We start from the raw sequence: 14,235 nt of genomic DNA, 5'->3' as shown, positions 1-14,235 counted from the left end.
TTTTTTAATTTATGACAGTCACATGTATAAATGTGACCTACAGGTTGAGCTCCTCCTGGCCTGAATTTTATATTTAAGCTGCTAAGGGTGTTTAAAACTGAGTGCTGAGTGTTTTCTATGGTACTTCTCATCAAGCATGTAACTCAGGGCAAAACCAGGCAGAAATAAAACAATATCCACATTAACTAGGGAGGGAAACACAGAATATTTTCCTAAGATGATTGATCCAACTGGCAGACCGGGGCAAAAGCTATCACCAAACACAAAAACAGGTATTTTTATGTACATCTAATATACAAAGTCAACTAATTTCAAAGAAAGTTCAAAACAAAACAAACAACGCCCTCCCCCCTCCCCACCCACTTAGAAAAATCAAAGATTTTTCTTTGATTCTGGCTTTTGAAAGGAATTTGCATGGAAGCCTCTTACCCCGGGTAATGGTTGGCTGTCTCTGTATTTTCGCAGAGGATGCCGGGGATGGATTTAAAGTGCAATTTAAATTAGGCATTTTGCTCTCCCATATTATAGCATATATCTTCATGAGTGAAACCACATGGACAACTTGATATTTAAAAAAAAAAAAAAGGGAGTGGGGGTCTGCCAGTAGCAATAGTCAAAACAGAAATATATGGTCAGAAGATTAACGTACATGAAAGAGAACAGAGACACCAAAGAATCTTATGGGAAGTCACAGGAGGCTCTGTGTGGCTCCCATCCCAATTTTATCCCTCAGATGGTTTCTTATTTGGAAAGCGATTCTAATGACATTAATGGCTGAATAGTTATAAAACCATAACAATGTTGATATGGCAAATTGACATCAAATACTCCTTTCAGTACTCTAGAGCCTGCAAAAATCTTCCGCAGGTGAATCTACCTTTAGATGTGGCCTTCACAGGTAAGTCAGGAGAGCTTCCCCACACAGGACAGATGGGAGGCAGAGACGCCCTGCTCCTCCCACCCACCTGTGATTCTGGGTGGGCAGCATCGGGTCAGATTGAGCTTACAATTCCTCTTTTTCAAGGGCCTCCAGGATGAAGATTTAACATATTTTGAGGGAGTCAGGCGACTGGGAACTCACGAAGGCCTGCCTCCCTAACAGGGAGAACAATTCGATTATTCTGGTTATGGAAGATAAAAGGTAACACTGGAACACTTCCTTTCAGAGACATCAGAAATCAACTATGACCTTTCGAGTTTAAAAACATTTTTCGATTGCATTTAAAAACAATTTGTACGTTTTTCTTGTAATGAAATGCTGACCTAGAGAATGGGTTTCAGTCACTGCATTTGCCTGGGAGAAAAGAAATAGATGCCCGTGGGCTTCCTCTTCCTCGTCTCTTTTTTTTTTTTTTTTTTTTTTTTAAGCTGAGGCTTTATGTTAGTATCACTAGATTTAGCTGTTGAAGCTTTTAAGACTAATGGTGGCTGTAATGTACCAAACAGTACAAGAGAGAAGAAGAGTGGAGATTAATTTAGCTCTCCATTTGTCAGGATTCAGTCTGGAAGATTTCTTAGGAACCAATCTAAATCTAGGGGATAGCCTGGACCTTTAAAATGGGACACGGAATCATTCAGCTCCATAACCTTTCATCTGTTTGAAGAAAGGAGCAAATGTTAAATTCCACAAGTACACTTTCTGGGCAAGATAAATATATGTAAGACTGCTTGTTAAGACACAGCAAGCCTGTAAGATCACATCCATTAAGGCAGTGGATTCTACAATGTTGTTTTAGTGGCAATTTTAGTGTAACGACTCTTGGGTGTGCCAGTGAGAATCAGGGCATCATCACCACAAATGCATTTTGTGTGTAGAGCGGGTTCAGCTACTAATACCAAGAGGCCAAAGTGCACCTATGAGATCATCTTATATTACCTTGAGCAAAGAGGCCAGGAGGAGAGACAGAGGGGCAGACAAGTCCCTATAAAGGTACCTGTGATGTGGACAGAAATACAGCATTGTTTGTTTTTAAAATTTCCTCTTAAATGGAGTCTCTGTGGTTGTAACTGTGATAACAGAGTTGTAGCTGTTTGAAGACATGCGATTAGCTTTAGTCCGGAGTGAAGGCTTAGGAGCTGTGAACTGAAGCACCTCTGCTGAGTTGCTGAGATTGATGGTGAGGGGGGAGGATTTCAGAGAGTGTTAAGAAAGGTCTTTTTTAAAAAAAGCCTAAGCTAGTGAGAGGCCAGCCACAAATGAAAAGTGCTGTTCCACATTAAAGAGAAATGTGGTATTTATGCCGAATGAATGAAGGCCTTGACCGCCGCCTTAAAATGTAAACCTGACTAGCTACCTAGACGGAACCTTCTACAAGGAGAGGTAATCAAGGCTGGCTCACACCCGGACAACTTCTGCAAAGACAAAACAGACCACGGAAGGGTTTTCTTAATGGGTTCACACATGCAGGGCAGTGGCGAAAGGGGCGATGTAATTTACACTGACATCCAAAGGGCCGTTTGTAGGAAACTATGAAAACCTGGTAACAGCAGCTCAAGCTTAATTGGTTTACTACCCGGATAAGGTAAGAAATCATGAAAGGTAAACACCTGGTTCGCAGCAAGGAAATTGTTAGCATGGTTGCTCTGGAAATCAGTCAGGGAGGAGCATCTTTGTTGCACTTATTAAGGATGCTGAAAGTGGGAGGAATCTCTCCCGCTCTGCTAACAAACTGAGTTTATTTAAGAAGCAGAAGAAACTAACAAAAAGCTAAAAGGGGAATACACACAGACAAGAATTTAGGAAGCAGCCTGGATGCAGCTGAGTTTAGGGTGAGACACAAAAACCAACTGGATGGATGGATGGATTTTCAGAAGCTTTTCAATTAAGTGCAGGCACTGATGTTTTCGCAAACATCATTCAGAACCATGCTCACTAGTGGCTTATTTAAAAGTTCTTTGTTCCACTGTAATGGTTAGAAAGGTGAAGAAAACTGAAATTAGACAATCTATTGTTATATTTCATAAACCGATGAGGCCTCCTCTTTCCCTGAACACTTAGAATTTTCATCATGTCTATCACACCAACTCCTGTGAAAACTGAAAATGTCTCCAGAAAGTCAATGTAAAGGATGGTCTTACCTAAGGAAATCTTGCATGTCTAGTCGACATGGTGCGGCCATAACCTTTCCCACCCTGGTCGGCAGAGAAAACTCCAACAAGTCTCCCAGACAAGCGACATCAAGCACTGAGAGCCGCTGGGGACCAACCAGGAAGGGGGCTGGAGGGCATAACCTCCTCCCTCAGTGACGGTCAGAAAAAGGAGACCGCGAAACTCACTTTGAATAGGAGTTTCAGACAGTCCAAAGAGCTAAACCACAGAGTGACAACCACGGTGGCTCCTCCAATGTTTAACGGAGGGCAGGAAGGGGTACTCGAGTGCCCAGAGTGGAACAGACGGTGACTACCCAGGTGACACACGGTCAGTGGGTAGGTACTCTCTGGGGCAGGAAGGATGATGCATTTAGGAACATGGCCCACGTGGACATGTTAAAGGGTGTGTATTTTCCTTCACGTGGATTAAGATGAAATTAAGGCAAGAAGAAGATCCAAAGCCAGGATACTTACCGTTTCGTCAACCGTGGCTCAGCACAAGCTATCCGCGTGTTCTCTAAGAGCCAGGCTGCCATTTTCCCCCTAGCATTTTGCTTTGCATGGTGATGCTTAAAAAAGAATTCTGCAAAATATCTGATCTACTGTTAAATGCTTGGATGTTAAAGACTTTTCTGAGGTCCTTAAGAGTCGACTTGAGAACACAGTATCTAATGTCTGTCAAGTTCCCAAATAAAGGAATAATTCCATTCCAAGGAGTTAAAGGGACCTTTTAGGCTTCTTGTTATACATACCAGAAAGACAGTGTACATTCAGGACATCTGCAATGGCAATGAAGGTACCATACCTGCGATGATGGTAAGGATGGTGGTGGTGGTGGTGGTGGTGGTGGTGGTGGTTGTTGTGAGAGGAGGGATAGTTGTGGGGGGATCTGGATAAAGAAAAAAAGGAGAATCAAACCCACAATGCTGAGCACAGCGGTGATCAGTAACGACACAACAAAGGCGTGAAGACACTGACATGTTGTTTGATGACTTCTCCCTTTAAAATCCAAAGACTCCCCACCCCCCCACCGGCCCCGCAAAGATTTATGTCTTATAATCATATCCCAAGGCCTTATTCGGAAAAGCTAAGAAAAGAAGAAAAGAGATTTGGGGGCTTCCCTGGTGGCGCAGTGGTTAAGAATCCGCCTGCCAATGCAGGGGACACGGGTTCGAGCCCCGGTCCGGGAAGATCCCACATGCCGCGGAGCAACTAAGCCCGTGCGCCACAACTACTGAGCCTGCGCTCTAGAGCCCGCGAGCCACAACTACTGATCCCGCGTGCTGCAACTACTGAGCCCGCACATGTAGAGCCCGTGCTCCACAGCGAGAAGCCACCGCAATGAGAAGCCCGCGCACCACAACGAAGAGTAGCCCCCGCTCGCCGCAACTATAGAAAAGCCTACGCATAGCAACGAAGACCCAACGCAGCCATAAATAAATAAAATAAATTTCAAAAATTAAAAAAAAAAAAAGAGGTTTGTATCAATGAAGTGAATTAGGGATGAGGAGATGAGAAGTAGAGAAGGGAGGAAAAATCAAAACATATGACACGCACCCCCCCCATCCTATTTCAAAAGGTGAGGTTAGACCAACTCAGACCCTGAGAGGGTCCGACGGTTGTCATTTCGTTTTATACTTTCACCGGTGGGAGAAAAGAGGAGATGGCGCTGATCTATCTAAAGGGCTCCTGTCGGCCAAGGGAAAGTGTGTGCCTGCCTCTTGCTCTCTGACTGTTAACTTCATTATTCTCCATCAATACATCCCAGCAGGAAGTAAAACTACTTCTATACTTGTAATAAATACACAGAAGAGAGAATGTCACCACTAAATATCAAGTTCCAGGCATGTGAGATTTTACTGAGATTTTATTTTTTAAAAGTCAGTAAATTTTACAACTTATAAATATTAATCAGTTTGTTGCCTTTGCTCAAGCCTGACCTACGTGGGTGACAATGATAAAACTGAAGAACGTTTCCATCTTGTAAACAAGAGAATTAAATATAAACAAGGCTTAACCCTCCAAGCCAGGAATCTGATAGGGAATCCTCTGTCAGGTGTCTGATATACTGTATATTCTTCTATCATCTCCAAAATTATTTGGGGGAAAAGGGAAGGCAAATATGAAAGAGAAAAAAAAATTCTCAGCCCAACTGATCAAACTGAATGTGTTAAATTGTCAGCAAGACTTTGACCTAATCAATCATTCTGCTATAATAGAGCGTAAGACGATTTGAAGGCTTTTGATTTTAAATTTTATCTAATGCCCGTCAACTTTTTCTCCCTGACACATCTGTTGTCCTTTCATCTCCAAGTGAGCTCTCAGACTGTCTAATTAATACATCCTAACTTTAATTATATACTGTGTCTTTATTGGGTTTGGTGGAACTTCCTGGAAGTTTACGAAAACATTATCTTGGCGTTTGGTTATGAGGTCTGCTTAAAAGATTCCTACCGTTGATCAATAATCAGTTTTAATTTTCCTCACAAACTTCTCTCACACGTACACAAATGTACGAATTTGACAGGGAAGAATCAAGAGCAAACCTGTCTGTTTTAGGGGAGACTCTGTTCATTGCAGTTGGGGATGCCAGCAGTTTAAACGACTATTGAAAGCAGCCTCACACATGAGTGCAAAAAAAGAATCCATTAAAAAAAATCTCATTTTCTTCCAAGAAGTAGAAATGATTCATAATTTCAAACTACCTTGTTAGAAGAAGAACGGACAGTACACGTTCAGTCTTGCTTTTTGGAGTACTTTCTTACGGAGGCCACAGGTGGGGAAGCATTTTGTAACCTGGGAGACCACTGGATGCACCTACATCCTGCGGCAGGTGCAGGTACAGGTGCAGGTAGGGACGCAGGTGAGCGAGGGGCACCGGTCCCTGAAGACAACCTGCTCTCTCCACGCCCCAATTCAGCTGTACCCAGAGATGTGCCTTCTCTGTTCTGATTCAATGACAATATTTATCACTGAAAAGGAACATCTGTAGCTGGTATGCTATAATGCTATTTCTGTCTCTATTTCTAAAAGTATTGGCACAAAATGTGCGATGTCCACAATACAATCAAAGTGCACCTGAAGGTGATTTGAAATTACGATTACCAACAGGAGTGGAACAGAGACTAACTAACGAGGGCAGAGACTTCAGAAAAAAGGTCACTAGTTCCTTTCATTTTGTGAAAATCACACACTTTCAATTATTTTCATCACTACTGGGGTAACCTGTCCTTCACATGTGGCTCAAGTGACCTAAATGAATTAGATTCCGTTACCAGGTGTAATGCTTAGATCATTTCTAGTGGTAAGAGCAATGTGAGGTCACTATTTAAGAAAATACAGAGTTGGAGCTAATAAGCTATGTTTGACACATAGAGGCTAAAAGAACAAAACCAACTGGGGCTCAGGCGCTAACCAGATAGATTCGCCAAGTATAGAAGTTACTTCTAGAGAATTAAACATTTTAAAAGCATGTTGACTCTGAGTTCATAAAGAACTTTGAAAGCTACTGTAGTAGGACAATAAATTGGCTTTGAAAAGAAAACCTACTCACCATCTTCTCAAACTGCTAGAATATTTTATTACTAGACAAGCAACACCTCAGGTGAGTATTCTAGCCTGTCATCCCAAACATTACTGCTAGTACAGGTTACGGGAGGGAGGTAGCAAATTGTGGATCTAGCAAATTCCTAGACCAGGCGAAGTGCACCATCTTGGGTTGGGGAGATAGTTGGATGTAGATGCGCTTGCCTACATGGGCAGGTCTCTGTTTCCTGGCTTTCAAATAATGCATTCTGGCCCAGCGAGTTCCTTCCCAAACGACAATCTTGCATTGGAGGGAACTGTTCTACCGGGAAGCAGAGAGAGTAAGAGAAACTACAAAGAAAGACACACATTTCACTGTAGACTTTGGAGTCAAAGTATCGTGGCTCTGAAACATATTTAGTAACCGTGTGAACTTGGGCAACTTAGGTGACCTTTCTAAGCTTCCTTTTATCACCTGTAAAATGGCATGATGATGGCGCTTACCTCGTCATGTTATCGTGGAGATCAGAGGTGATCGTGCATGTAAAACTGTCACCCTAGCGCATGGAACGAAGTGAGCAAGCCCTCAATAAATGCTAGCCAGAGCTAGGATCCAAAATTATTCAAATCTATCTGTCTATCAAATCCACAAAACGTTTCTCATCTTGAGATGTCGGAACAGTGGGTACAATAAGTCAAAACTGTTTTTCCAGATAACTGAGTCTTCTGAATCAAGGAAGCACATAATAGACTGGTGGAAATTTGTCTCTGCTTTTCATAATCTGCCGTTTTTAAAAAGAGCTGAATGAAAGTCTGTAAACCTGGATAACAGCAAGGTTGGGGCCTCGCATGAGGCTCAAACCCTGATGCTGAGCATGGGAGGGATGCAGAAGCAAAAGGGGGATGGCTGGAAACGGGGCACTCGGCACCTCCTTGCACCTACACGGAGAGCCATTCCCTTCACTCTGATCTCCTTAACTACCGGGGAGAATTAATGCTATTATGTGTAGACCACAGACAACATGGGTAGTGTGCAAAGAAATCACACCTCAGAAGTCTATACATAAAGTGATTAGATGTGAGCCTTTAACTTTGCATTATGCTAAGGAAAACAAAACTCAGGTAAGGCTAAAGATTATATTTTAACATCCATGTAGATATGAGGTAAAGCATGCTTCTATTTCATCAAAGAGACTGCTACTCCTATTTTCTTCATAAGGAAAGTGGCCAAGTTCTAAGACGTTATGGTGTAAATATCCCATATGTAGATTTACATGTGTATATGTGTATATTCACATACACTTACACTTGGATTATTTACATGGCTCACATGAAGAGAGAAATGCACACACATGTTCATATAGTTACAAGATACTGAAATTGTCATGCCTATGGTTACTCATTCTGTGTCACGTCAGCTCATGACTATTTTTCCTGGTGTAAAAGTAACCGAGAGAGTCAACTGGACAGAAGAGACTCAATTCGTCATCATAAGACTAGATAGGCAGTGCACTCCTCAACTAAACAGAGAATATTCACCAGACACAAAATTGACCATGAGCTATAAATGGGAAATAAGTTTTAAATGGCTGGTACAAGTAGGTGCACAATAAATATTTGTTGACTAGAAAGTGAAATTCATGATCATATGCTTTAATAATCCTGCAAAAAGATATTAAGAAAACAGACAAATTAAAAAAAAAGCACTTGGGTCTAAAGCAGTAGCTATAGGTGGTTAACAGAGCTACCAAGGACCTTCTATTTTTTTTTTTCCAAGTATTTACTGGCTTGCGACATATGGAATGTAATAGCTTCAGGCTGAAAATAGGATAGTTCTGTTCATCAAAGCAGGAGAAAGGCTAGCCCAGGTATCATCGGAAAATACCGCTGGGAATAGACTTTCTGAGCTGAAAAGCCATTAATTGGTAAGGTTGAATTTCGCAGTCATTATTTCTAACATAATCTCCATAGCGTGTGCCTGAGGACAGAGCTTTCCTACTCAGCATGACCAGAACCTGTGATCTAGAGGGAAGCCCCCATGATTAGAAGGGGAGAAGAAAAGTCGCTGTCGTCCTAGTAGTAGCACTGGGGTCCACCTTGGGCCAGGCTTCTTTTAATTCTTGAGGGAAACAAACTGGTTTTTTGGTTTTCAACTTGACCAAAAGCTCTAGGAGTGAATCACAAGCAGCAGCTACATAATAAATGAGGCAAATGGAAGAGGGCTTCATCTTCTCACGTACCGTATACATACAGCATATAATCCGAATGAGCTTTCCCCACTATGTTTGAAGCCTCACAGCGGTATGTACCATTATCTGTTTTGTTTAGGTTATTGATGAACAGGTTGGGCCCCGACAGTACGGCGTGTTGAGGCATTTCATCATCGACTCTCACCCAAGTTACCATCACAGGCCTGCAGAGGGAATGGGAGAGAGACAGGTTGCATTATGATTTCCCACCAAGATGTCTGCATCAAACCTCTCACCCACACAGTAAATGAATCCCATGCAGGATGACACAATTAAAGAGGACCTATTTTAAGTTCAGAGAATTACAGCTGTGAAGGCTTCACAAATCTGTTTGGAATATAATTTTTAAAAAAATATTATCAGGTGTTGAAAAACTTTCAACAGACCACAAGCAGGAGTCTCATCATTTCCAATTCATCTTCAACAAATCAGCAAATAAACCAATGTGCCCTATTTTTATGCCGTGCTGTGTGCTTTCACACCAATTCAGACAGGACAGAGCTCACCCATTGTTAATCATCTCATTAATTAGGGGGAAAAAAATCAGATCCTGGGCTAGTGATACATACATTAATCTCATGGTTACTAACACGCTGAGATAGTGGCATAGAAAGTTGTGATATTTAAGTGGATTTCGAGTTTCGCAGAAAGGAATGGACTTTTACAACTGAATAGTGCTTTCTTTGGACTCTGCTGTTTGAAAAAAAATTACCTCTTCTCATTCTGGAAAGATGTAATCACTTCCTGTCCCCTTACCCCCTACCCATAACACACCCTCCAGCAACCCAAGACCCCACCCACCGCACCTTCCGAGACCCCAAGCCACCTTATCTATGTGTTCCTTGGCAAAATGCCTGTCTTCCCTGGCTCTCCAAGGCCTCACACTGCTCCCCTTCCCCTGTGTGTGCACCTGCAGGCCCCCAGCTTGAGGGACAGGCTCCCAGATCAATGGCTGTAGACTGACAGCACCTCCACGTGAACTCCTGGGGTCCTACGGCACTTGCTCATCAGAGGGGAGTTTGTTTCCGTGATTTAAAGACCACATTTGTATCCATCAGGAAAAAGCAAATTTCACAAGATGCTCCAGGGCCCAAATTGCACACACACAGAGTCTTTTTCAAACTCACTGAATTTATAATCCTTCAAGGCAGCCCCTATGAAATCGAGGCCACATCTAGGGCTGGGCCTGAAAGCTGCCATTTACAAGGCAGGGCCACAGAGATTCGGGCACAGAAGCAGCTTCCTTTCATTTCCTGCACTACCTCTAGGAGAGGCGTCAGAACCAAAGACCCGTGGCTTCATATGAATGGGCACTCAAGACAGCCCTGTCAAGTAGCATTCCGGTTTTCCAATGGGATGTGAAGTCACAATTTTTCTTTAATGACACATAGGTTTGTTATCACAACCCAGTAAATTATTTAAAAATGAGCCCTGCATCCGTCCTCCTCGCAGGCAAATGGCGAACGGCTCTGCCTGGCAATCAGACCTATTGTCCCGCTGCTTGACAGCTGAAACCATCAGTGGGGGTAAATGCTGAGAACATTCACAACATTTAATGGCAAGTTAAATTACCATTTTTATTGTATGCAATTTCTTGAGAAAATAAATAGGTGATATGCTAGAAGGGCTAGCAGTCAAGTAACCTGTGCTTTGCTCAGACAACCGTGGACCCGGGCCGATTTGAGAGGAACAAGCAAATACCCTCTCTGGCATCAATGTCTCGAAGGAAACATACAATTTACTGTCCCCGTGGCACATTCGACTGAACACAGTACCTTCTTCAGGGGAAGAAAAATATAGAAACAAAATATAGGTTAGCAAGCCATAGTCTGTAAATGTAGTTAATGTGGCTGGTACTTTAAGTGGCAAGAGGCCTGAGAGAATTTATTTTTTTTTGCCACTGGATTGTTTTGGAAGGAAGGCAATTTGCTACCTGGGGCCTAATTCCAACAGTTTACACAAAGAAAGAGCTGAATCTTTTGCACTGTTCAAAGGAGAAGAAGACTGCTCTGGTAAAGCCGGAAGTACTTAAAACCAAATAACTTCGAAACACCCAAGGAAAAGCAAAGCAGAAGCAAGACCACCTCCTCCTTCCTAAAGGCCATCTTTACAACTCCAAACGGTGAGTACAGAGAGAAGCAAATCCTCGGCCCTGGAGAAGGACACACAAAATAGGGAGGGCTGACGTGGGAAAAGAGCCCATTGCAGCTAGGCTCCCTCCGGCTCTCTGTTCTCTCAGAGATCATCGCTTAGCTGTCATGGGGAGAATTCTTTCCAAAGACTTGGGGGAAGCTTTGTGAAAATGCTCTGAGGTCCTTGTATGAATATGCTAGTTGGCAAAACTCTGAGGGGGAAAAAGTCATAGCGAGGGGACAGCAGAGGGAGCTCAATGCTGTTTTTTGTTGGGGACCAATAAGAATCTGAGTGAACCCAATCACTAGGTTGACCTGTTGTTCCATGTGAAATGGATTGTTTTTTTCCCTCAGAAACAGTTAAAAACAATCTTCACTCTATTAGAAAGATGAAAGGATTCTTCCTCCTCCCCAAACGAAACGGAATAATAGCTAAAGTGGTACCACCACATGGCTTTTGCTTTATTAGTGATAATACATGTAGTTTCTCTAATTCACTTTCATTAATTTAGCAGGGGCAAGTGCAGTAGCTTTTTTTACACTTTTCAATAAAATAAGAGTGTAAGTCTTTTCCCTTATGCAGTATGTATACATATTCCTTGAGAAAAAGTCCCAAACCATTCCTTACTAACAAAAATATTTCTAGTAGTCACTTTTCCTTGAGGGAAGAAGCAAAGTGAAAAGTAAGGCAAATTCATTTGCCTACAGCTGGCCCTAAACACAGCAGCTTAATTTAAGTCTGAAAACCATCTTTCCAACAGCTTAGTTCGACATTAACACAGAAGGTAGCAGATATATCATTAGATTGTGGGCACACTAAAAATTTATTAGGATTATTTTATGTGGGTGAGAGAAAATAGTTCTGACAATCACGTTGATGATAATAAAAGAGAATTAGCTGAGATTTCAATCTTAGCTGGCATTTCATTTTTCTCCCAATCCTCACCCTTAAGAACCACAGATATTTATTCCCCTTTTCACTGAATATTCTTTTAGTTCCTGAAAAATCTTCCATCCTTTACAGCAGGAGACAGGTGACAGGCCAATGAGTTGTGAATGCACATCTTGTGTTGTGACATTTACTGCTCATGACCCTCTGCCAACCTTGGCCTTCAGAACTTACTGGGGCTTCCCGATGGCTTCACATGTTAACTCAAGCGCGTCCCCTTCCCGGGTTAGGCCTTGTAGAGGATAAGTCATCTGAATATGCACTTGAGGCTTATCTGTGTGACAACAACACAAAGTACAATGTTTAGCAAATGATATCATCAGGCAGAACCAGACTTGCACGCTGTCACAAACCCCATACTACCAGCACTCACGTGCTTCCCATCCTCATGCCTTCAGTAAAATCCTTCTAATTAGTAAGTAATCCTGGCATTTGCTCAAATTAAATTGACTAATAACTCTAAGGAGTGAACCACGAACAGATAAGAGATTCATAAGCCAACCACACCACATCAAACATTTCCTGTGAAATACATTTTGTTACATTTAAGTTTATCTCCAGACTCACTCAAGCTAAAGGAAACTCATTTGCCTTCATGCTGAGGTGAAGCCACAGATATCTGCGGTGCTCAGAATTGATACATTTTATCATAGATCATATATTACTATGTGACAATATGTTGTGACACTGCATATTAATAAGTTTGCCACTTCTATGCTCGTTTTCAAATGGGAAAGGCAAAACTTCTGAATTCCACTCAAATGTCTCTAAGAATAAAGAACTGGGAGGTTCTGGTGGCCCCTAATGAAACTCTATGATGGCTCAACGTAAACATATCAGAAGGAAGGAAACTGACAGTTACCGAGTCTACTATGGTAGGAACCATCCTTGGTGGTGGAAAAAGCCCAGTTTTAGGGACGAGAACATTGGTACCTAGAGAATGATGTAGGTTGTCCAAGGTCATAGAGATAACATAATGAGAGACAGCCCCATGAAATGTATGTTTGGAGGGATTATTGATTCAAACCCACGTTTCCCAATGGCAATCCATAATTAAAGCCAAGTATACTGAGTATAGCTTCCTAACGCAGTCAAGTATTTAGGTATTCCTAAGTGATGTATTCCTAACCGTAAGTGAATACTTTAGTGATGTAGGTATTCTTATTTCCACTAGCTATTTAAAAACTGTGTTTGTGAGTTTGTGGGGCTGTGGGAATGAGAGAGGAACGCTAGGAGGTACAGGGAATGGGGAGGGAAGGGGGAGGGCTTGGAATTAACTTAGATACACACACAAACACATTTACAAATAAAACCTGAATGGAATTGGGAGGGGTTTTTTTTTCCCTTTGCTGAACTAATAAGCTATTAATCCCTAAATCATTTCTCTCATTTAATTTCATGACTTTGTAAATGTATATTTTTGGAAATGTACCCAAGTGGTAATAAATGTGAGAGGGCAAGACATCAGTTGGCTGAAAGGTCAAAACAATTGCCATAACTTTACTTTCTCGGACAATCACACCACCCAAACAACAGCCCCTTGGCCTTTTACAAGCAGTGGTTCGCTCATTATCATTCACCCTATGGTATCAGGGAGCAAAGAGAAATATGGCGGGGCTCAACCATCTCTACCTGTACACAGCCAAACAAGCTGCACGAGGTCCTCTCTAGGGATGGCTGTTTTCTGGATGTGTTTTTACAGTCGTGTTACTAGCGCTGGATCTTTCTGTCTCTGAAAACCACGTGGCATTCAAAACCTTTTAAGAGAGGCTTCTTGTACATCGGTGGGCACTGCACGCTGAATTGGTAATGCTTTCTGAGGAGCTAAGTCACTTGCCAGAGAACGTAAGTTAACTGGGACCGAAAGCTCCAGCTGACCCCTGAAAGTAACACGATTCTATTCTTAGACTTGTTGGCAAAGGCCATGTTTAAGAGGAAAATGGCGTAGAGGTCTCCAGATACTGATAGCTGGGTGGGGAAGCTAATCATTAAAGAAAGGCAAAAATACTCAAAAAGGATAAACAGGATGACCTTAAATGAGCACTGGCTGCTGGGCAAGTGTCCTGGGTGCCCACCTTTGAGAGCTATAGACAATACTGTAGGCTAAATACAACCATTGGGTGACATATGTGGGTCTATTATTTTTGGTGGTATAATACACTTGCACACAGAGCTAGTTGGTAAAGTTTATTTAAAAAACAACCCACAAGATACCAAAAAAAAAAAAAAAAATGGTAGAAGGTTATGCCACTGAAAACACAGACAACAAAATACTGGCTCCCTTACAGTT

General features: G+C 42.1%; 1 protein-coding gene across 3 annotated transcripts in view; it reads right to left on the bottom strand.

Annotated features, from left to right (window-relative positions):
* Positions 1 to 14,235, bottom strand: part of CADM1 (cell adhesion molecule 1) — a 330,596-nt gene that overhangs the window by 27,765 nt on the left and 288,596 nt on the right. For all 3 annotated transcript variants that reach the window (XM_061203807.1, XM_061203808.1, XM_061203809.1), the window contains exons 6-8: positions 12,120 to 12,219; positions 8,856 to 9,028; positions 3,896 to 3,979 (exon numbers count right to left, since the gene is read on the bottom strand). In XM_061203807.1, the coding sequence (XP_061059790.1) occupies positions 3,896 to 3,979; positions 8,856 to 9,028; positions 12,120 to 12,219 (357 nt within the window). The remainder of the gene's footprint in view (positions 1 to 3,895; positions 3,980 to 8,855; positions 9,029 to 12,119; positions 12,220 to 14,235) is intronic.

The sequence above is a fragment of the Eubalaena glacialis genome, chromosome 10, assembly GCF_028564815.1.
Source record: "Eubalaena glacialis isolate mEubGla1 chromosome 10, mEubGla1.1.hap2.+ XY, whole genome shotgun sequence".
NCBI classification, from domain to species: domain Eukaryota; kingdom Metazoa; phylum Chordata; class Mammalia; order Artiodactyla; family Balaenidae; genus Eubalaena; species Eubalaena glacialis.
This window is presented reverse-complemented; position numbering and strand designations above follow the sequence as displayed.